Source organism: Macaca mulatta, chromosome 18 (assembly GCF_049350105.2).
Source record: "Macaca mulatta isolate MMU2019108-1 chromosome 18, T2T-MMU8v2.0, whole genome shotgun sequence".
In the NCBI taxonomy this organism is placed as follows: Eukaryota; Metazoa; Chordata; class Mammalia; order Primates; family Cercopithecidae; genus Macaca; species Macaca mulatta.
Window position 1 is genome coordinate 68,102,555 of NC_133423.1, and position 21,779 is coordinate 68,124,333.

Here is a 21,779-nt window from a genome sequence, read left to right on the forward strand (position 1 = left end):
GTACTAACCAGGCTTGACCCTGCTTAGCTTCCAAGATTAGCTGAAATTGGGTGTGTTCAGGCTATAGATAGTCAGTCCTGCCTCTTCATATCACTCTACTTTGTTTCTCTTCCTATGGCCCCCTACCATTATGCTAAAATAGGCCATAGCCATCTTTCCCATTGATTACCACAACTTCTTGGCTGACCACACTGCCTCCACTCTTTTTTTTTTTTTTTTTTTTTTTTTTGAGGCAGAGTCTTGCTCTGTCACCCAGGCTGGAGTGCAACGGCCAATCTCAGCTCACGGCAACCTCTGCCTCCTGGGTTCATGGGATTCTCCTGCCCCAACCTCCCAAGAAGCTGGGATTATAGGTACATGCCACCATGCCCAGCTAATTTTTGTATTTTTAGTAGAGACAGTGTTTCACCATGTTGACCAGGCTGGTCTCGAACTTCTGACCTCAGGATCCGCCTGCCTTGGCCTCCGAAAGTGCTGGGATTACAGGTGTGAGCCACGGCACCCAGTCCTGCCTCCACTCTTATGTTCCTTCTTTTACCTCCATGGAATATTCCACAGAGTAGTTAGATGCTTCTGAAACACAAATTGGAATTGTCACATCCTTAACAGAAGCATTCAGTGCCTTAGGGTATAATCTAAACTCTAAGTTGACTGACTTTATGACCTGTGCGTCTACTCACTTCAGCTGCTTCCTCTGTTAGCTATTCCTTCCTTCCTTCCTTCTACACTCTGTGCAGCAACAGTGACCTTTTCTCATGCTTGTGGGTCTTAGCATATGTTGTTTCCAAGGTAGGAAATCACTTTTTCTAGTCTTTTACATGTAGTTTTCAGAAACTTCTCCTTAACTTCTCTAAGACTAGGCTAAATGTTCTTACGTGTTTTCGGATCACCTTGCACTTTCTCTACCATAGCACTAGCCACTCTTTAATGTAATGCTTCCTGTTTCCGTTTCTCTCTCTGGGCAGGCCCAGCCTCCTTAGGTGTTAGAAGGGACAGGAAGAGCAAGCAAAGGTACAGGCCACAACAGTTGCCCCTATTCAGGTGTGTTTTACAGGGCACTGGAGAGCGAGCTTCTGTCTTTGGTCCAAGCTTTCTTCCAGGCAGCAAGATTGAAGAGTCCAATAGGTGAGACAGTGTGGCTATGAGACTAAGTGATTTATTGCTCACTTTCACTTCCGCCAAAGTCTATTTTATTTTATTTTATTTTAATTTTTGAGACAGAGTCTCTCTGCGTTGCCCGGGCTGGAGTGCAGTGGCATGATCTCGGCTCATTGCAACCTCTGCCTCCCAGTTCAAGCAATTCTCCTGCCTCAGCCTCCCGACTAGCTGGGATTACAGGCAAGTACCACCTCATCCAGCTAATTTTTGTGTTTTTAGTAGAGACAGGGTTTCGCCATGTTGGCCAGGTTGGTCTGGAACTCCTGACCTCAGGTGATCTGCCTGCTTTGGCCTCCCAAAGTGCTGGGATGACAGGCGTGAGCCACCATGCCCAGCCCACTTCTGCCAAAGTCTAGAAGACAGGCAAGCATCATACCCTGAAGCTCTCTCAAGCACTCAGAGTGGATTAACTCTAATGTGTCATCCAGTTCTGCGCCTTATTCTTTGTGGCACAGACCTTCCCAAGACTCCTCCCTTGACCTTGGCCACAGGTGGCCCTTTCTAGATCATATGTGGCTCAACCCTATTGCAAATCCAATTATACCCTCTGATGAAGATTTTACTCGGTTTGATTAAAATTAATCTTCCTCATTGCCTCACTTCATTCTCATTTGCAGGAGAGTGCAAAACACATTCTATAGTTCTGCTGGCTTCTTTCCTGTTTTGTTTGACTCTAGGTCTTTGTGACTTGTACTCTTTTCTAAATTTTTAAATGTAATTATTTTATTTTTTCCAAATAAATATCCCTCTCCTCTTACTCTTCTGAAGTCTCCCTTTGATCAGTGTTATTCTTTCAATAGGAATTGTTTTATTTTCCATTTTCCTTGCTAGACAGCAAGCTCTGTAAAAACAAAGACTGTCTGTCCTACTTACCCCTTTTTCTTCAGCACCTAGCTGGTGCCTGCCACGCGATTGCCACTCCATAACTGGCAGATGAAAACTTCTCACCTTACTAGAGTTCTCACTGATCATAATTCTGAAACTATCTTCCCTCAGGACTAGTATTTTTGGCACTCTATGTTAGAAGTGTTTGTTTTATTGGGTTTATATTTAGCAATAAAAAAAGGTTCCTTGTTCTTTAAGATCCAACTCAAGTGCAACATCTTTTCATTCAACTATAGATTACTCTAGTCCATAATAACAATGCTCTTCTCTGAAATTTTAATTTTTTTTTTTTTTTTTTTTTTTTTGAGACGGAGTCTTACTCTGTATCCCAGGCTGGAGTGCAGTGGCGCGATCTCTGCCCACTGCAACCTCTGCCTTGTGGGTCCCGGTTCAAGCAATTCCCCTGCCTCGGTCTCCTGAGTAGCTGGATTACAGGCATGCGCCACCATGCCCAGCTATTTTTTTTTTTTTTTGTATTCTTAGTAGAGACAGGGTTTCACCATGTTGGCCAGGATGATCTTGAACTCCTGACCTCGTGATCCGCCCGCCTCGGCCTCCCAAAGTGCTGGGATTACAGACATGAGCCACCGTGCCTGGCCTCTGAAATTTTAATGTTTTTTAAAAGCATGCACAATTTGCTAGTTATGTCTCACAACATCCCTGATATTATCTCTTTTATTAGTCATTTAATACATGGCACTTTGAGCTATATATTTTATATCCTCCAGTATAATGAATGTAAATTATATAGATGTAGATATATAGACAAAATGATCAGAGGTACTTCTTCAGTGGATGATTGTATTCAAGGTAGTCATTTTAATTTCAACAAAAAATAGATTTATATTTTTATGTCTTTCAGCATGACCTCTTTTGATATTTTTCAAGTTATAGTTTTATGGAGTAGAAGTTTTTAGAAGATTAGTTGATTTTTATGTGCAAACATTGTTTCCCTGTTTTGAAAAGAGTACTGATTTTCATTGAAGCATTTATATAATTCCAATCTGATATGAAAGTCCATTTTATGTATTTTTTGAGACGGAGTCTTGCTCTGTGACCCAGGCTGGAGTGCAGTGGCGCGACCTTGGCTCACTGCAGCCTCTACCTCCTGGGTTCAAGTGATTCTCCTGCCTCAGCCTCCTGGGTAGCTGGGAGTACAGGCGCACACTACAATGCCCGGCTAATTTTTGTATTTGTAGTGGACACAAGGTTTCACTATGTTAGCCAGGCTGGTCTCGAATTCCTGACCTCAGGTGATCCGCACACCTTGGCCTCCCAAAGTGCTAGGATTACAGGTGTGAGCCACCTTGCCCCGCCTTGAAAGTCCATTTTAAAATGGACTTTGCTCATTCGGGTTAGATCAGGTCTTTCATGTATAAAGTCATTATGTATTGCATTTTTTTACACCACAGAAGAGAAATCATCCCATTTTGTTGTTATTTTCTGTATTTTCTCTGATCTTTAGCTTTGTCACTAGATTTTGTAGTTTTTGGACTATTTAGTCTCTCTCCTCTTTGTGTTTAATTATTTAAAAAAGCCACATACATATTCAAGGCAGCACCATTACCAGAAGGGCAAGGATGGGGAAATAAAATGACTTCATCCAGTTTTTTTCTTTTAAATACTTGTCCCAAATGATGGAAATACTTCAGTTAAATGTTCAAAAAACAGGCAAATATATATATATATGTATATATATATATATTTTTTTTCTTTTTGAGACAAAGTCTCGCTCTGTCACCCAGGCTGGAGTGCAGTGGCGCTATCTCAGCTCACTTCAAGCTCCGCCTTCTGGGTTCACGCCATTCTCCTGCCTCAGCCTCCCAAGTAGCTGGGACTACAGGCGCCCACCACCACGCTTGGCTAATTGTTTTGTATTTTTAGTACAGACAAGGTTTCACCGTGTTAGCCAGGATGGTCTGTATCTCCTGACCTCGTGATCTGCCCACCTCGGCCTCCCAAAGTCCTGGGATTACAGGCGTGAGCCACCGCGCCCGGCTGCAAAATATATTTTCTTGTGCCACAAGTAAAAAACAAAATGTAGTTAAAAATTACTTATTTCTCAATCTGCCCTAATTAACCAACCCATAGTAATATAAATGAAAAAGTTTTCATTTCACATTTTTAAACTAAAGAACCATAATTATTTTAAGGTAAAATATAATAACTTGAAGCTATTTGGATTCAGATTATATTTTACATTAAAAGAATTATGGTAGCAACGTGTGGAATGAGATATTTTATTAGTTTTCTTATTCATTTAATAAATATTTGAGAGGTTTTATTTGGGCAAAGCTTGGTGTTTGGATGGAGATAAGGAGGTTGAGAGTTTATAGAGGGTGGCAGAGAGACAACATACGTACAATGCCTCATGCCCCTATGACAAGTGGGTGTGGCCGCTGTTGGAGTCCAGGAGCAGCTACTGTCATGTCCCATGGTGATATTTTGTTGTTGTTTTTAGAGACAGGGTCTTGCTCTGTCGCACAGGCTGAAGTGCAGTGGTGTGGTCATAGCTCATTGCAACCTTGAACTCCTGGGCTCAAGTGATCCTCCTGCCTTGACCTCTCAAAGTGTTGGCATTACAGGCATGAGCCACTGCACCCAGTCTCCGCAGTGATATTTAAGGAAGGCTTCCTGGGGGAGAACGGCATTTGAACTAGGCCTTGAAAGAAAATAATTTTTTTTTTTTTGTCAAGTAGGGAAACTTCTGAATATGGATAATTATTTCCAATGTTCAAGTAAGATTTCAGTAGTCAGCATTCAACATCCAGTATTCAACAGTATTTTGAAGACTGTTTTTAGGTAAACAAACATTTCCAGGAGAACAGTCTGGATGAAACAAATTTAGTTTATTGAGCATCTTAAATGTTAGGCTAAGGAAATGTGGACTTTTTTTTTACACTAGGATAACAGTGGAGGTTGTCTGTACAAGGGGTTAATTTGTTCACATAAAGAAACAAGTGTCTTCCCACTGTTTTAAAAATGTACCCAATTAAAAATTGTTCAGTGTAATCATGAAAAACGACAGATTGTGAGCTTTTTATGTCTCTAAAGTTAAGCTTTTCCAATACGATCTTCTCACAGCTTTCATGACTTTAAAAACATTTTTAGTACAAAAAATAACATTTTTCCTGAAAATCAACAGCATCAAATTCTTATAGCAGGCCAAATAAGGCAACATACTGGCCTTTTTGCATTTATTCATGACAGTTTAGTCTCTAAATATTAACCAGCTAAAACATATTTGCAGTGATTCCCAGTTGGTCACTTTTCTAGAAGCTTAGCAATTTTAATTTTTTAAAATTAACCTTATGTAAACATCATTCTATAAGAAGCGTGCCAGTGCGAGTTGAATGGACCCTGATGTGCTGCACTGCAGTGTGGCATACGGCAAGGTTCAGCAATTCTTAAACTGTTCCACTGTGGAAGTTCACTTCAAAAATCTTGTTTTAACACTAGATTGTCAGAGAAATGAGGTAACATTTAACTCTTTTGGACAAAAGAATTTGACACTCTCTTAATGGTGGATTCTTATGAAAACCTCTTTATATATATATATATGTACGCATACATATATTTGGAATATTTTTTGAAACCTTGCAGAACCAGTATTGTCAAACATTTGTAAGTATTCCTAAGCATGTATTTGGACAATTAATGTTTCTTCACGTTAACAAGTATCTAAAGTTTATGAACTATCTAAAACAGACAAAAACAGGATGATTAAGCTTATGATGGTGTTTAATAAAAGAACTATATCTATGAATGGTTATGCTTCTATTTTCCTGTCATTTATGCCCTGAAAGTGGAAAATTACTAGATTACCCAGAAAATTTATGGAAGGCATAGGCTGTGTCTGTTTCTTCTGGTACATCTCCTCAGTACTTGGTCCACAGTTCGTGTTGCGACATCTGTTCAGGCACTATTTAAGTCATATGGCACCTAGCATATGGTACTCTCTTTTGCTATTTAGCAACTAAGTAGAGAATAAATCTTCACAATGTGTATCAGAGGTTCAAAATGGAAAATAAAGTCTGTAAAGTCAAATTTGTTTTAGAATATGGTAGTTTTCAATTAGTTGGGCTTTATTAAAGAAGCTAACAAGAGAAAACTATTCTGTAAGATGTATTTGTAAGACGTAAACTGTGGTAAAATATCATTTGGCCTTCATATCCGTGTGTGTGTGTGTGTGTGTGTGTATATAAATATTATATATATATTTTTTGAGACGGAGTCTCACTCTGTCTCCCAGGCTGGAGTGCAGTGGCACCATCTCTGCTCACTGCAACCTCCGCCTCCCGGGTTGAAGCGATTCTCCTGCCTCAGTCTCCCAAGTGGCTGGGATTACAGGTGCCCACCACCATGCCCAGCTAATTTTTGTATTTTTAGTAGAGATGGGGTTTCACCATGTTGGCCATACTGGTCTTGAACAGTAGTATAGAAAACTTGAACTCCTGGGCTCAAGTGCTTCTCCTGCCTCAGCCTCCCAAGTAGCTGAGACTATAGGTGCACACTACCATGCCCAGCTAATTTTTAAATTTTTTGTAGAGATGAAGCCTTACTTCTTTGCTCAGGCTAGTCTTGAAATCCTGGCCTCAAGTGATCCTTTTACCTTGGCCTCTCAAAGTGCTGGGGTTACACACATAAGCCACCGTGCCTCACCCTAGCTGTAATCTTGTGTCTTTTAACAAATCTTGTTCTGTCCTCACCTTTTAGTTATTTTTTGATGAAAAGACTTCTTACATGTTAAGATTTTTATCTGACGGCAGGGACAGATTTAAAGTATCTTAATGTATAATTAACAAAATATCAGAAACCATTTCAACTAAGTACATTTATTTTGCATTAATCTGGACATAATACTTTACTTGTTTTTAAGTGATATATATACACTTTGGACCTTCCTCTTGTCAATATTTTGTTTTTGTTTTTTATTTTTAATGAGTAAATGGGTTAAGGTTTTCTTTAGAGGACCAGGGCATATACTGATACTACCATTTCTTTATTCCCAACTTAAACATATACTCAATGGTACTGGACCTTCATAGGAACACATTTTTGAGAGTGAAAAGACCTACTTATGCCAAACAGTGATTCAAATAGGAAGTAGAGTTAATGCTGTTTTCAGATATGTTAACCACCATGATAACTACAGAATTATTTTTGTTTCTTTTTAGTACTTGCTTTTGAATAAAATTACTTATCTACAAAGGAAATTTTAATGTTTTATAAGGAGTGCTGTCCTTCTTGTCAGTTGTTTTTCTTAAACATTACGTTGTTATTTAATTCCTATAAACTTTTTTTTTTGTCTTGGTGCCTCTTGTAGGGCAGTGCTCCCCAACTCTTTTGGCACCAGGGACTGGTTTTGTGGAATACAGTGTTTCCATGGACTCGGGGGTAAGGGTGGGAGTGGGGCTGGGGAGATGGTTTTGGGCTCAAACTGTTCTACCTCAGATCATCAGGCATTAGATTCTCATAAGGAGCCCGCGACCTAAATCCCTCATATACACAGTTCACAATAGGGTTCGTGCTCTGGTGAGAATCTAATGCCGCCACTGATCTGACACGAGGCAGAGCTCAGGTGGTGATGCTCACTCACCCTCCGCTCACCTCTTGCTGTGTTGCCGGGTTCCTAGCAGGACCACAGACCAGTACTGGTCTGCAGCCCGGGTTTGGGGACTCCTGTTTTAGGGTACAGACCTTTCTAGGATAAGGCTTCATTCTTTCTTTTTCTGTACCAATTTATGTGCCCTAAATAAAGTGTGTGCTTAATAATGATGCCCAAGAAATACATGAGGCTCGGCTCAGTGGCTCACGCCTGTAATCCCAGCACTTTGGGAGGCCGAGGTGGGAGGATCATCTGAGGTCAGGAGTTCGAGACCAGCCTGGCCAATGTTGTGAAACCCCATCTCTACTGAAAATACAAAAAAAAAAGTTAGCCAGGCATGATAGCGTGTGCCTGTAGTCCCATCTACTCTGAAGGCTGAGGCAAGAAAATCTGTTGAACCCAGGAGGTGGAGTTACGATAAGCCGAGATTACTCCACTGTACTCCAGCCTGGACCACAGAGTGAGACTCTGCCTCAAAAAAAAAAAAAAAAAAAAAAAAAAAAAAAAGTCGGGCGCAGTGGCTCACACCTGTAATCCCAGCACTTGGGGAGACTGAGGTGGGCAGATCACGAGGTCAGGAGTTCGAGGTCAGCCTGGCCAATATGGTGAAACCCCGTCTCTACTAAAAATACAAAAATTAGCTGGGTGTGGTGGCATGCGCCTGTAGTCCCAACTACTCGGGAGGCTGAGGCAGAAGAATTGCTTGAAGCCAGGAGGCAGAGGTTGTAGTGAGCCAAGATTGTACCACTGTACTCCAGCCTGGGCAACAGAGCTGACTCCATCTCAAGGAAAAAAAAAAGAAAGAAAGAAAATAAACATATATATTTTGCTTAAGACAGCTAGATGGAAAGATGAGGTTAATAGATATAAGAGTATTTTTGTGCTCTTAGTTAACCTTAAGATTCCTTAAAATCCCACTCACTGTATTTATTCTTTTATTTATAGAAATGTTTCCATCATTTCTTCAGAAAGTTGAAGTTGTCTCAGAAGCTTCTAGAGAAACTTGTGCAGCTTTGAGTGATTGCCTTAATCTCTTCACTAAACAAGAAAGGGTAGGTAGCTCAGAATTGAATTTATAAAATGATTGTTTGGATGTTGCATGCATGGTTGTCCATGAAGTCATTGCTTTCAAATTGTTCAAAGGTGGGAAAATATTAGTATTGACAAAGGAAAGCTTCATTTGTCACCAAAATTTAGAACTTATTTATTATTGATTAAGCAGGATGAAATAACTTGTGTTCATATCTTTTGAATTTGTTGATGTAGCCATATTTAATAAGTATACTTAAAGTTGATCAACTCAGGATTGTTGTAACACTTCAATAACAGAGATGTGAAAATATTCTAGAAACGGAAGGTCTTTACATTAAAAAAATACTTTTATTTAGGAAATAGAGTACTATCATACTTATCTAAGTAAACTAAGCTCAATGAATTAAGTATTTTTTGTGTTCTTTCCCCTCACTCTCTTACCCTTCAACAGTTTGCCATTTGCTTTTCTAAGTATGAGTAAGGGCTGAGCATGGTGGATCATGCCTGTAATTCCAGCATTTTGGGAGGCTGAGGTGGGCAGATCACCTGAAGTCAGGAGTTCAAGACCAGCCTGTCCAACATGATGAAACCCCGTCTCTACCAAAAAATACAAAAATTAGGCCAGGTGCGGTGGCTCACGCCTGTAATCTTAACACTTTGGGAGGCTGAGGCAAGCAATCACTTGAGGTCAGGAGTCGAGACCAGTCTGGCCAACATGATGAAACCCCATCTCTACTAAAAATACAAAAATTAGCCAGGCATGGTGGCGCACACCTGTAATCCAGCTACTTGGGAGGCTGAGGCACGAGAATCAGTTGAGCCTGGGAGGCGGAGGTTGCAGTAAGCTGAGATTGCACCACTGCACTCCAGCCTGGGTGATGGAGTAGACTCTGTCTCAAAAAAAAAAAATTAGCCAGAGAATCGCTTGAACCCGGGAGGTGGAGGCTGCAGTGAGCCGAGATCGCGCTACTGTACTCCAGCCTGGGTGACAGAGTGAGACCCTGTTTCAAAAAAAAAAAAAAAAAGAAAACCAAATATGAGTAAGAGTGGTATGTTGTATGCTGAGCTATTAGTGATTCTTTTTCAAAGGATTGAAAAGTTACAAAGATGTGTTTTAGTTGCCAGAATTAGGATTTTTCTTGTTTTGCTGTTTTTCCCCTCATTTTTATGATTTCAATGTAAGTCAAGTGTCAATAGGCTTTCTTTTCTATTTTGTTAATTTTTATATATATGTCTAATCTTCAGTATTTTAGATTAAGATATGAAATTTCTTATTGTTTTAGTTTACTTGTACCTTTTGGTTAGAGATTAGGTTTCAGTAAAAAGAGAGATGAAATTGCTTTTATATATTTTCCTCTAATAAGTAAAGATCTAAAATTTTATTTCCTCATGATTAGAAAGGGATCCTTATGAATTCATATACAATTTCACAGGGTCTCACTGGGTTGCCCAGGCTGGAGTGCAGTGGCATAGTCATGGCTCACTGCAGCCTCTGCCTCCAGGGCTTAAGTGATCCTCCCACCTCAGCCTCACAAGTAGCTGGGACTACTGGCCTGCACCATGACGCCCAGCTAATTTTTGCTTTTTTTTTTTTTTTTTTTTTTTTAAAGACATGGGCCTTTCTATGTTGCCCAGGTTGGTCTTGAACTGCTGGATGCAAGCCATTTGCCCACTCGGCCTCTCAAAGTGCTAGGATTACAGGCATGAGCCACCATGGCGAGCATATACAAATTTTTAAATGCTGTGTTTGCTGTATGTAGCACCAATTCCACATATTAGTTTATTTGGAAAATAAGACAAATATGGAAATAATAATCATTTAAAACAAACTTACCAAAAGTCTTTTAATAGAATTATATTAACTATCACAGGAAAACATAATTGTTCATTAAACATTTCAAATGGTTGATTTTTTAATACTGTTTGAAAATATCCCTCCTCAGCACTTCTATTTTTGGTGGTTTGCAAATTTCATGTGCAAGTTTATTTAAATAACAGATGATTTAGTGTTCTAAATAAATCTGACCAGGATGGTTGCATTCAGAATATCTTTGAAATTAAAAAAATATGATATCATAGGATTCATGACATATTTAGTACATTGTAAAACCGCATTTCACTCACGTCTCTTATGTGGTACCTAATGGATGTATCGATAGCTTTTTTGTTCTAGAGATGTATGGTTTTAAGGCTGAACATTAGACTGGAAGTAACATGTTATGTTGGTGCATGTTTAATTTCTGAAGCAATCAACCTATTCTATTTTTTAAACTATCTGCTTAAAAAATAGCCTAATTCTTTCTCTTTGTAAAAATCTAGATGTGCAAGAGTGTTAACCTAAAGTTTAGGCTAACTGACCTCTTTTAGCCTCTTAAATTTATCATGAGGATTAAATAAGATAATGTAAGCAAAATACTTAGCATAGTACCAGACACAAAGTAAGCCCTGAATAAAAAGTTAACAGTTATCTCAAGATCTTAACTAATTAACATTTGTAGCCTCTCTTTTCTGATAGTACCTTGGAGCTTTTATGTGTGTAACATTGGATTTACCTTGTTTTGGGAGGAAGTAGCATTGTCTAAAGAACTTTTGTTTGACCACTATCATTGGAATGATCCTGTTGTGTTTCCATCCTTGTTATTTAAATGACACGGCTACTTCACTTCTCTGAACCTTGTGTTCATCTTTTAAATAAGGGAAACCATGTAGCAAGCTTTTAGAAGCACTGGTCTGAAAGTCTGATGGACCCGTCTTAAATCTCAGTCTTTCTCTAACTTTTCTCCAACTGTGGGACAAGCTTCTGTAAAATGAAAATAAACACCTCAGAGTTGGGTGTGGGCATCAACTCTATGTAGATGAATGATACCTATATAGAGTATGTTAGCATAGTGCGTGGAACACAGTATTCTGTTTAGTAACTAGCATTTAATGTTTCAAACTTTTGGAATATATTTAAGATATCTTCTGAGTAATTATATGAAATGTCAACTCCATGAAACACTTAGAATCCATGGATTTCCTTCTCAACAATAAGATAAACAGTGAGAAGGCACTGCAAAATATTTGAAAGGTAAGTGGCATTTCTAAAGTTAGTCTTTCAAATGCATAAGGATTACAACATAGGAATTTAATAGCGTAATCGAGGTCAGAGTGGTGTAATTATGTGCTGTAATACCTTATTTATCTGGCATTATAAATTACATTTCTCTTATCTGGAAATTTTGCTAAAAGAGCAGACATAAGCTTTGAAGACCTACAGACCTGGCTCTAATTCCTGGCTCTGCTATTGACTCTCTTTGACTCGGTTTTAAAATACAATCTCCTATTTAAGATGGTGACTAACCAAAGGGATTGTTTTGAAGAGTAAATGCAATCATATTGGTAAAACACCTCTGTGGGGACTGGCACAAAACAGGGATCCGGTAGATGTAAGTGACCCCAGCCCCCACAGCAGCAACGCTGTTTTTATTCTAGTCTTTTTTGATGGCTGTTATTCTAAATGTTCCACATTTACTTCTTAATCTAAAATTTTACAACTTAATTTTATGTTTCTTTCATTTTTTCTTTTTTTTACAAGCCCTTGTCAGGCCATAATTTTACATTTTCTCGGTGTCTCAAGATTGGCCTTTTGTATGTCAATAATTACTCTGTGCCTTAATACAGAGATGCCCTCAGGGGATAATGTTTATATGAGTCTGTGTTTTTCTACTAAATGGCCTGGTCCTGCCAATGCTTTTTGAGCTCTTGTTTGCTCTTTATAGGTTTTTAAAAATTACCTCTCTTGATTTTTCAAATTAACTGTGTACCTGCCTCTAGCAGTGGAATACTGATGCCTTCTGATTTACTCTTTCTAATCTCCTATTTATTAAAAAGAAAATCAGATAACCAAACTCCATCAAATTATGTCCAGTCAGAGTAAACTGGCTCTCTATGAGAATCTTGGGGGGTTTCAGTGTGTGCAGGCCTTCGTGCCTTCTATTTCTGTGGTACGTGGGGTTTTTTTTTTTTGCTTATTTGAGGATGTACTGATATGACCTACATAATCGAGGTTTTCATAGGAGCTGTAAATAAATGAGGCATTATTGTAGGAAGATTTTATTTGTAAGTAAAACTGCTACGGCCTAGTGGCTGATGCCTGTAATCCCAGCACTTTGGGAGGCTGAAGGGGGGGGTGGATCACCTGAGGTCAGGAGTTCGAGACCAGCCTGGCTAACATGGTGAAACCCCGTTTCTACTAAAAATACAAAAAATTAGCCGGGTGTGGTGGTATGCGCCTGTAATCCCAGCTACTCGGGAGGCTGAGGCAGGAGAATCTGTTGAACCCGGGAGGCGGAGGTTGCAGTGAGCCGAGATTGGGCCATTGCACTCCAACTTGGGCAACAAGAGCGAAACTCTGTCTCAACAAAACAGAAAACAAACAAAAAAACTGCTTATGCTGTTGAGAAAATGGCAATATATAAAATACTTTGTAAAGTTTGTGGTTGATCTACTGAAGAAAAATCTAGATACTGTTTTTAGGGTGGTTTTCTTGGAAACGGTATAACAGAATGTGAGTGCTGGGTGTTTCTTAGCCTGGTCTGAGAGTTCCATTCAAAATGCCAGAAACTGGTTTCTGGAATTATATTTGTTTCGTAGTTTTCCTTGCCAGAGGATGCCCTCCTCATTTTGTGTACTATCGAGCTTCCTTGATGTTAGTCATACCAATTTTTCCAAGGTAAGAACTGCCCATTTAAAGTTAGTATAAGCTCACTTATCAAGTGTTTTATACATATTTCATGTTAAATCTCCTGACTGCTGAAGAGCTGTGACCCAACTGTATGCCTGGAATAAGAGTGGTGCCGGCCAGGCACGGTGGCTCATGCCTGTAATCCCAGCACTTTGGGAGGCTGAGGCAGGTGGATCACCCGAGGTTAGGAGTTCGAGACCAATCTGACCAACATGGTGAAACCTTGTCTCTACTGAAAATGCAAAAAATTAGCCGGGCATGGTGGCAGGCCCCTTGTAATCCCAGCTACTTGGGAGGCTGAGGCAGGAGAATCACTTGAACCCAGGAGGCAGAGATTGCAGTGAGCCGAGATTGCACCGTTGCCCTCCAGCCTGGGCAACAGAGCGAGACTACGTCTCAAGAGGAAAAAAAAAAGAGAGTGGGATTAATTTTGTGGTATAATGGAAAGATTCAGACCCTACATTGGAACTGTCTGAAGGGTTGGAATTCTGTACTGCTTCTTTGGACCGGACACTGCTATCTTTGAAGAGAAATCATGCGTTCATATGGACTTACAGCTCTACAAAGTCATGATCTCTTCCATTCATTTCATTTCCTGTGCTGTCGGGCAGTCCTGTAGTCATTTTGTGACCCTGATATCTTTTGTTTCCTAATGTTCTTAACAGCTCTTTTGGGCCTGCACCCCTCTCTGGCCCTCTGTCTCTGTAGTCCTCTCAGATCTATTTCCACTCTGAGCAGAATTCCTTTGTTAAACATGAGGAAGTCACTGTATATGGCTCCACTCCCTACCACCCTTCACTCCGGTTTTTATCTGCATCTGCTCTTATCCTTTCTTCTTGCCTTTTGCTGGAGGCATCTGTCTCCTTACATTCTGCTTCTCTGGGGACCTTGCTTCAAAAAATAGCTCCTCTCTTTGGAATTCTCTACCCCCTTATTTATAGCTTTTGTCTATCTCCCTGCATCCTTTTCCAATTCCAATTTTGAAAATGTGATACTTTCTGTTTCTACTTCTTAATTTTCAGAAAGTCCACCGAAACTGTTCTTGCCAGTATTTCCTTACTGTTAAACCAGAGGATATTTAAAAATTGTCTTGCTTGTCCTCTGAAGGGCCTGGCATGTGACTACTTCCTGTTTTTTGGAATTCCGCTGTGGCTTCCACAGTGCCACCTCTTTTGGCTTCTCCTTCCTCAGTAGCAGCTCCCTCTCAGTCACCCTTTTTTTTTGTCTTTTGAGATGGAGTCTTACTCTGTTGCCCAGGCTGGAGTGCAGTGGTGCCATCTTGGTTCACTGCAACTTCAGCCTCCCGGGTTCAAGCGATTCTCCTGCCTCAGCCTCCTGAGTAGCTGGGATTACAGGTGCATGCCACCACACCCAGCTAATTTTTTGTATTTTAGTAGAGATGGGGTTTCACCATGTTAACCACGCTGGTCTCAAACTCCTGACCCGAAGTGATACACCCGCCTTGGCCTCCCAAAGTGCTATGATTACAGGCATGAGCCACCACACCTGGCCTCAGTCACCTTCCAAAGCATTTTTCATCTGCCTATGTATTAAATGTTAGTATTCCCTAGGTTTCTGTGAGTGACCTTCTTACTCTTCACATTCTCCCTGGATGATCTCACCCACTCCTTTAACTAGAATTTCCTGAGGACTCAGATGTCTCCATTTCAGACTTCTCCTGAGTTGTGATCTAGTATATCCAGCTGCCTTTTGAACATTTACATATGCTTACATCAGAAGCATTTCAAAACCAATGTGTCTTAAACTGAGTTATCCATTCAACTCATAGACTTGCACCACCCATTCAGTAATTCAGGCCAGGATCATGGGAAATGGCTTCGGTTCATCCTCCTCCTTCCTCCCTATCTTGATTCAAGTCCTGTCAATTTTTTTTTTTTTTTTTAAGAAGGAGTCTTGCTCTGTTGCCCAGGCTAGAGTGCAGTGGCACAATCTTGGCTCACTGCAACCTCTGCCTCCTGGGTTTCAGCAATTCTCCTGCCTCAGCCCCCCGAGTAGCTGGGATTACAGGCACACACCACCACACCCAGCTAATTTTTGTATTTTAGTAGAGACAAGGTTTCACCATGTTGGCCAGGCTGGTCTAGAACTCCTGACCTCAAGCAATCTGCCTGTCTCAGCCTCTCAATGTGCTGGGATTATGGGTGTGAGCCACTGCACCCAGCCCAGTGTGATTTTTTTATGTCTTGGTTGCCTATCTCCCTTTGCTCAGCCTTCCCCGACTCCAGCATACTGTTCCCCATTGCTGTTCTGTGAGATAAATTCTCAAGGTTGCTCTGTTGGATGACTGTAACCATTTCCTCATTGAGGCTCCACCCTTTAAAACTAGGTGAGGTGTCCCTGCTGCTCCATGAGTTTCTGGCTGTCATAGCATTTATCACATTGTATCATTATATATTCACAAACTGGAGCTCCCTAAGGAAGCAACTGTATCTTAGTTATTTTTGTAGCATGGTACTTGGCATGTGGTAGATGGTGAATAAATATTCGAATGAATGAATAACGAATGTACAAAGGAAAAGATTCAGGCTTTGGGATCAGACCAATTTGGATCTAAACTCTGCTACCTCAACCTTGAATAAATGAATATATGTTTAGGAATTCTGTTTCCACATCTGAAATTGAGCGCATATATGTGTTATTTTATGTGAGGTGCTTCAGTACAGTACCTGACACATTTAGGGCCCATGCAGATTGCCTTTTAAAACAAGAAGGTAATTAGTTGTTCATTGTTTTGCTACCTAGCACTACTTTTATAAACTGAGTTTATTCTCTAATTTTCAGGGCGTAGGGAGAGATTCTGTAGCAGGAACTCCTCTTTCCGTATGTGATTTTTCCAAATACAGTAACTGTTATTATTTCGAGTGAGAAAAGAAAAAGAAATAAACTGACTTTTTAAAGCTGCCATGAGGCTGGGCGTGGTGGCTCACACCTGTTATCCCAGCACTTTGGGAGGCCGGGGCAGGTGGATCACTTGATGCCAGGAGTTGGAGACCAGCATGACCAGCATAGCAAACCCCCCGTCTCTACTAAAAATACAAAAAGTTAGCTGGGCGTGGTGGCGCGGGCCTGTAATCTCAACTACTCAGGAAGCTGAGGCATGAGAATCACTTGAACCCAGGAGGTGGAGGTTGCAGTGAGCTGAGATTGTGCCACTGCACTCCAGCCTGGGCGACAGAGCAAGACTCTGTCGCCAAAATAAATAAATAAATAAATAATAAATGAAAACAAAGGTGCCATGAAACCTCACTGACATTCATTCCCAATTTTCCCAGCATGACCTGGAATGGTCTTTAACACATTCTAGGTCTGTAGTGCAATTACAGCTACCACCGATTACAATGGGACTTAAAGTACCTAGGATCTTGTGCAAGAAATATTTAATTTTGTTCATTTTTACTCTGAACTCACTAAAGTATGAGGACAGATTTATATACTTTAGTAAGGTGAAAGGTTTGAAACATGTTGAAACAAAAATGTTTTTTTCCCTCCATCAGAGTGTTACAGTTAACCATAAATTTCATTAACCTGAACATCCCACTTAAGTGTGGTATTTGGGTGGTGGGTTTTCCTGTCCTCTGAACCTTTGCCCTTCAAGCCTGGCTGGAATAATTTTACCTAAGTAGATTTCACGGTAGTAGGATTAATACCGTTGTTTTCCTTGTTGCTCAGTGTCCCAACTAGGGTATAAACAATAAATATGTGAAGACTGCCTTTCAGTCTTTGGTTTTGGAACCGTAAACGTGAACGCATCAGCATAAGCCTGAGTAAGTGACAGGCAGGACTGGAGAGAAGATTCCTTTGCTTTCCAGAGTCTCCCGAGGGGCGGGCTGGCAAACAAAAAAAAAAAAAAAGAAAAAGAAAAAGAAAAAAAAAGTTGCCAGGGCCGGTGTCTCCAGGAGAGGGCCGAGCGCACAGCCGCTCTAGGACCTCGCAGGCGCCTCGGCGCGGCGCTCACGCAGAGCCCAAGGAGCAGTTCCCGACCTCTCCTCGGAGGGCCGTGCAGGCTTCCCCGGCGGTCCCTACCTGCGCCTCCGCCCGCCAGCCGCACTGGGGAAGGGGAGGAGCGGCCCGGACCCGGCCGCAGCGCGCAGAGAGCCGACCGCCGCAGGCCTTGCCGCCACCCGCCCGCGCACTCCCTGCGAGCCTCGGAGGGCGGGTCTGCGGCCGAGCCAGTGGCGGCTGGGGGGTAGCGCGGACCTCCGCAGCCCGGGCGGGCGCGGCGCGGCGCGGGAGTCCTGTGCCGCTGGCGGGCAACGCCTCTGCCCGACCTCGCTGGGGAAGGCGGGCGCTGCTGCCCGGCCGGAGCCAGGGGCGGGCTGCGCGAAGGTGACTTAGGGAGACCTTGCGGGCCGCCCTGGGTCGCGCCTCCCGGATCGGCTCGGCTCGGCTCGACTGGAGGGGAGGAGGAGGAGCAGGCCGGGCGCATTCACGCTGGAGCTTGCGAGGAGCGCAGGGTGGAGCGCGCCAGCCGGGGTCCTCGGATCTGGCCCAGGTAGGTGGGTGTATTTGCAGCTCGGTGGCTTTGCGGGGCAGCCTGGGGCCACGGAGGACGCCGGGGGAGGGAGCGGGGAGGGCGGCCAGACTTGATCCAGGGATGTGAGTAGATCCAAGAATAGTTGGACGTGTGTGTGCAGAGTGGGGTGCAGCCGCGGGCGCGTGGGGAGGGGCGCACCAGCCGGGAGACCCTATTCTTCCCAGTGCGGGATCCTGCAGGAAGAGCCCCTGGGGAAAAAGCCCGTGGACTGATGTGTTTTTCAGCTGAATATCGGTATTAGGTCAAGAAGGGCTGGAGTGGGAGGAGTAAGACAGTGAAAGACATTATTGTCCTAAATAACCTTCCAAGTTAGTGATTTTTCGCGTGGCTCTGCTCGGGCTGACATTGAGATGAACTTACCATCCGCTGCTCAGAGGCCGCTGAAATTCCAAGAATACGAGAAGTGCATGAGCGGATTAAGGAGAGAAAGGGAAATTCTATTTGTGTTGGGGAATGGGGAGGTGGCTTTTAACTTTAATGTTTTGATGAAGGATTTTTGATTACTCATCGGCTTTCTTTGTAGCCTAAACCAGTGGGGAATCACGTTTCCTAGCATTCAGAGCATGTGGCTAGTTGTTTTGTGCTTTCTGTTGTGCTGGATTTTTCTGGGTTTGGAGAGGGGGTAAGGAGAGGAAGATGCCAGGGAAGAGCTTAGTACAGCTTTTCTGAGTTATTAAGGCTATTAAAAGTTTCTTAATTTTAATTAGGTTCAAAGACTGAATTAAGGCATTGCTTAGCAGAAATCTTTTTTGAGGGAGAAAAATGCTTGAAATGTGTGTTGGTGGAATAATGTGTAGGCTGGAATACGGGGCGAGGTGGGGGGTGTCTAAATGTAAACTTTCCATTTTGAGGACACACCGAAGTTAATCTCCCCTCCAAGTCAAATTTGATTTTTAGCCCCTAAGCTGATGTCTTTGGCAAGGTAACTCAATTTCTGTTTAGTGGATATTTAATCTGAACATAAGACCAGGGAGCTATTTCAGCCTCTGTCCCAGGGCTACTTTTGCCAGACTGGGGTTTTAAAGGAACTTGGATCAGCCTGAATATAGTTTCTGGACTCTAGTCTCCCCTCTTTAGAAACGCTTTAAAGGTTAAATTTAGGAGATTGTATTGATAGTGAAAGTGACTCATACAATTTCTTTGCCCCCAGTTGTGAGCCCTGCATAATGCGGGGGAAGTAAAAAAGCCGGTTAGGTGTTCCATATTAAAGCAAAGGTCTTACTAATATTCAAGGTAGTTTATAAATAGTATGAGCATGTTTAAATATTGTGCATAACTGAGAAAATATTTATACAACATCATAATCTAAGCTCCATGTACAGTTTTTGGCATTTATCATTTACATTCTTTATAAAAAGGTTGGCTAAACTTACTACTTCTGGCACTCAAATATATGACTGTTTATCAGCTTTCTGAGGATTATAAGAAATATTTTAATTCCTCTAAAAAATAGAAATTTAGAATTGTTATTCAGTCCACATTATTCAACATATATTCCTAAAATTTTCAGTTTATTTTAATATATAGTCCAGAGATACAGCTGTAAATTAATTTTGGAAGCAGCTAGGACATAAGTTATAAATAAAATGAAGTTTATGTAAACTGAAGCTGGATTTCATTGTGATAACTTTTGGGGACTTTCTGAACAAAATGCATAAGGTTTTAATTAGCATGGGGTGTGTGTGTGTGTGTGTGTGTTAGGCTTATTATGCTTGATGTGACTCAGGATCTAGCCTGATAAGTTTTTGTATCTCACAATGGTACCAAGACTGTAATCTGCATGTGACTGTATTTGTCTTATTCCATACCATATTCCTAATATAGAATGCAGTGCCTGGCTTGTACGCTGATGAATTTTGCATGAGTTATATAGGCAGACATAATTTTCCTTTCATTTTAACTTCAGAGTCTTAAGGGTGTAACCCCTATACGTTTTTATAATGGTCCATTGAGGATTTGATGTCTGTTACTTTCTGTGACCTTTTATTGAGTCATTTGATAAATATTTATAGATTGTTTACCTTATAAGAGACTGCTAGACCAGTCTGTCTTCATAAAACTAGATGACTAAAATCTGTTTAGTCATCTGACTTATACGGGCATCAGGTGATGAAATAAATTCTTACAGAAGGTGCAACATACCCAGAAACAATAGAAGAGGGTAAATTTTAGCAAATCTTTCATTAAGACTGGAATGAGGGGAAAGAATAAAGTCCAGTCTAAAAGATAGAAGCAGGGTCCTTTTGAAGGACTTTGTAACGTATGCTTATAGAGTTCGAAACTTATCTTGGGCAGTTAGTCACTGAAAGATTTTAATCAGATTTAATGAGATTTGCTCCTTATGAGAAGGATTAGAGAGGAACACAGGCCTGCAAACAGGACGACCAGGTGCAGGAACTCAGGAGAGGTAATCAGGGACTGAACCAAGTTAGTGACTGTGGAGAAGGAAAGGGGGATGCAGAGCAGAAATGCTTCAGAAACAAACAACATGAGTTGGAGCTGGTACTGCAGGGAATGTGGGGAATGAAGGTGGAACTTTAAGTGACACCCAGGTTTATGGCACAAGTCACACTGTATAGAAGGTGATTAAGGTAGGGAATTGAGGGAATGTGGAAAGATGAGTTGCCTTTTGGACATGCTAATATTCAAGTAAGGTTGTCCTTAGGTGTCTGATAAAAATTTGGGAATCATTAACATTGGGAGTCACCTAAGTAAACATGGTCATTGAGGTCAAAGGAATGAATAATATCACCTAGGAGAAGGCGCTTGAACAAGTTTGAAATAGAAAGATTGAATACTGATACTTAAAAGACAAGTGAAAGAAAGGGAGCCAGTGGAGATGACTGAGAAAAGGTGGCCAGAGAGGCAGGAGGAACTCTAGAACAGGGGAGATCAAGGAAGGCAAGCCACCCAGAGAACAGGTAAGAAATGAAGTATGTCCATTGTATTTGGTAGCCAGGTGGTCGTTGAAATCTTTTTTTTTTTTTTTATTCTTAAAAAACCAAGACCAAAAAAAAGGGATACACGTGCAGAACATGCAGATTTGTTATATAGGTGTATGTGTGCCTTGGTGGCTGGTCATTGAAATCTTTGATGACAGAAGTTTTAGAAGCTTCATATAGGGCCAGGTGCGGTGGCTCACACATGTAATCCCAGCACTTTGGGCGGCTGAAGCAGGTGGATCCCCTGAGCCCAGGAATTTGAGACCAGCCTCGGCAGCATAGCGAAACCCCGTCTCTCCCAAAAAAATATAAAAAATTAGCTGAGTATGGTGGTGGGCACCTGTGGTTCCGGCTACTTGGGAGGCTGAGGTAGGAAGATCACTTGGACCTGGGAAGGGGAGGTTGCAGTGAGCCGAGATTGCACCACTACATTCCAACCTGGGTGACGGAGTGAGACCCTGTCTCAAAAATAAAAAATAAACAAAAAAACAAAGGAAGCTTGACATAAGAAACCAGATTGCAGCATGCAAAGGAGTAAATGTGAGGGAGGTGAGGAAACAAATGATGAAGATAGACTTTGTAGACATTCATAATCTGTGGATTATTGTAATTTTATTCCTTTTTTTCAGTTCTTATGCCTTTCATTTCTTTTCGTAATTCTTAATTTATTGGCTAGGGCCTTCAGGGCAATGTTGCATAGAAGCTGAGATGGTAGGAATTCATGTTCATCCTTGATTAAAAAAAAACCAAAAAGGCATACCTCTAACTTCTAATGATTCACTGTTAAGAATGGTATTTAACAAATACCATTTACCAGAATTAAAGAGTTTCCTTTCATATATTGTTGAAATTTTTTTTTTATCATTAAAGGAT

At 41.3% G+C, this 21,779-nt stretch overlaps 1 protein-coding gene across 9 annotated transcripts in view; it reads left to right on the forward strand.

Annotated features, from left to right (window-relative positions):
• The window catches only part of OSBPL1A (oxysterol binding protein like 1A), a 229,920-nt gene that overhangs the window by 99,750 nt on the left and 108,391 nt on the right, over window positions 1-21,779 (forward strand). For 5 of the 9 annotated variants that reach the window (XM_028837998.2, XM_028838000.2, XM_028837999.2 and 2 more), the window contains one exon: window positions 8,597-8,703. The exons of 1 other annotated variant lie outside the window; for it this stretch is intronic. In XM_028837998.2, coding sequence (XP_028693831.2) covers window positions 8,597-8,703 — 107 coding nt within the window. Of the gene's footprint in view, window positions 1-8,596; window positions 8,704-17,401; window positions 17,923-18,040; window positions 18,199-19,157; window positions 20,886-21,779 lie in introns of those variants that run through there. 3 more of the 9 variants (XM_015121691.3, XM_028838003.2, XM_015121693.3) reach the window with 3 other exon arrangements.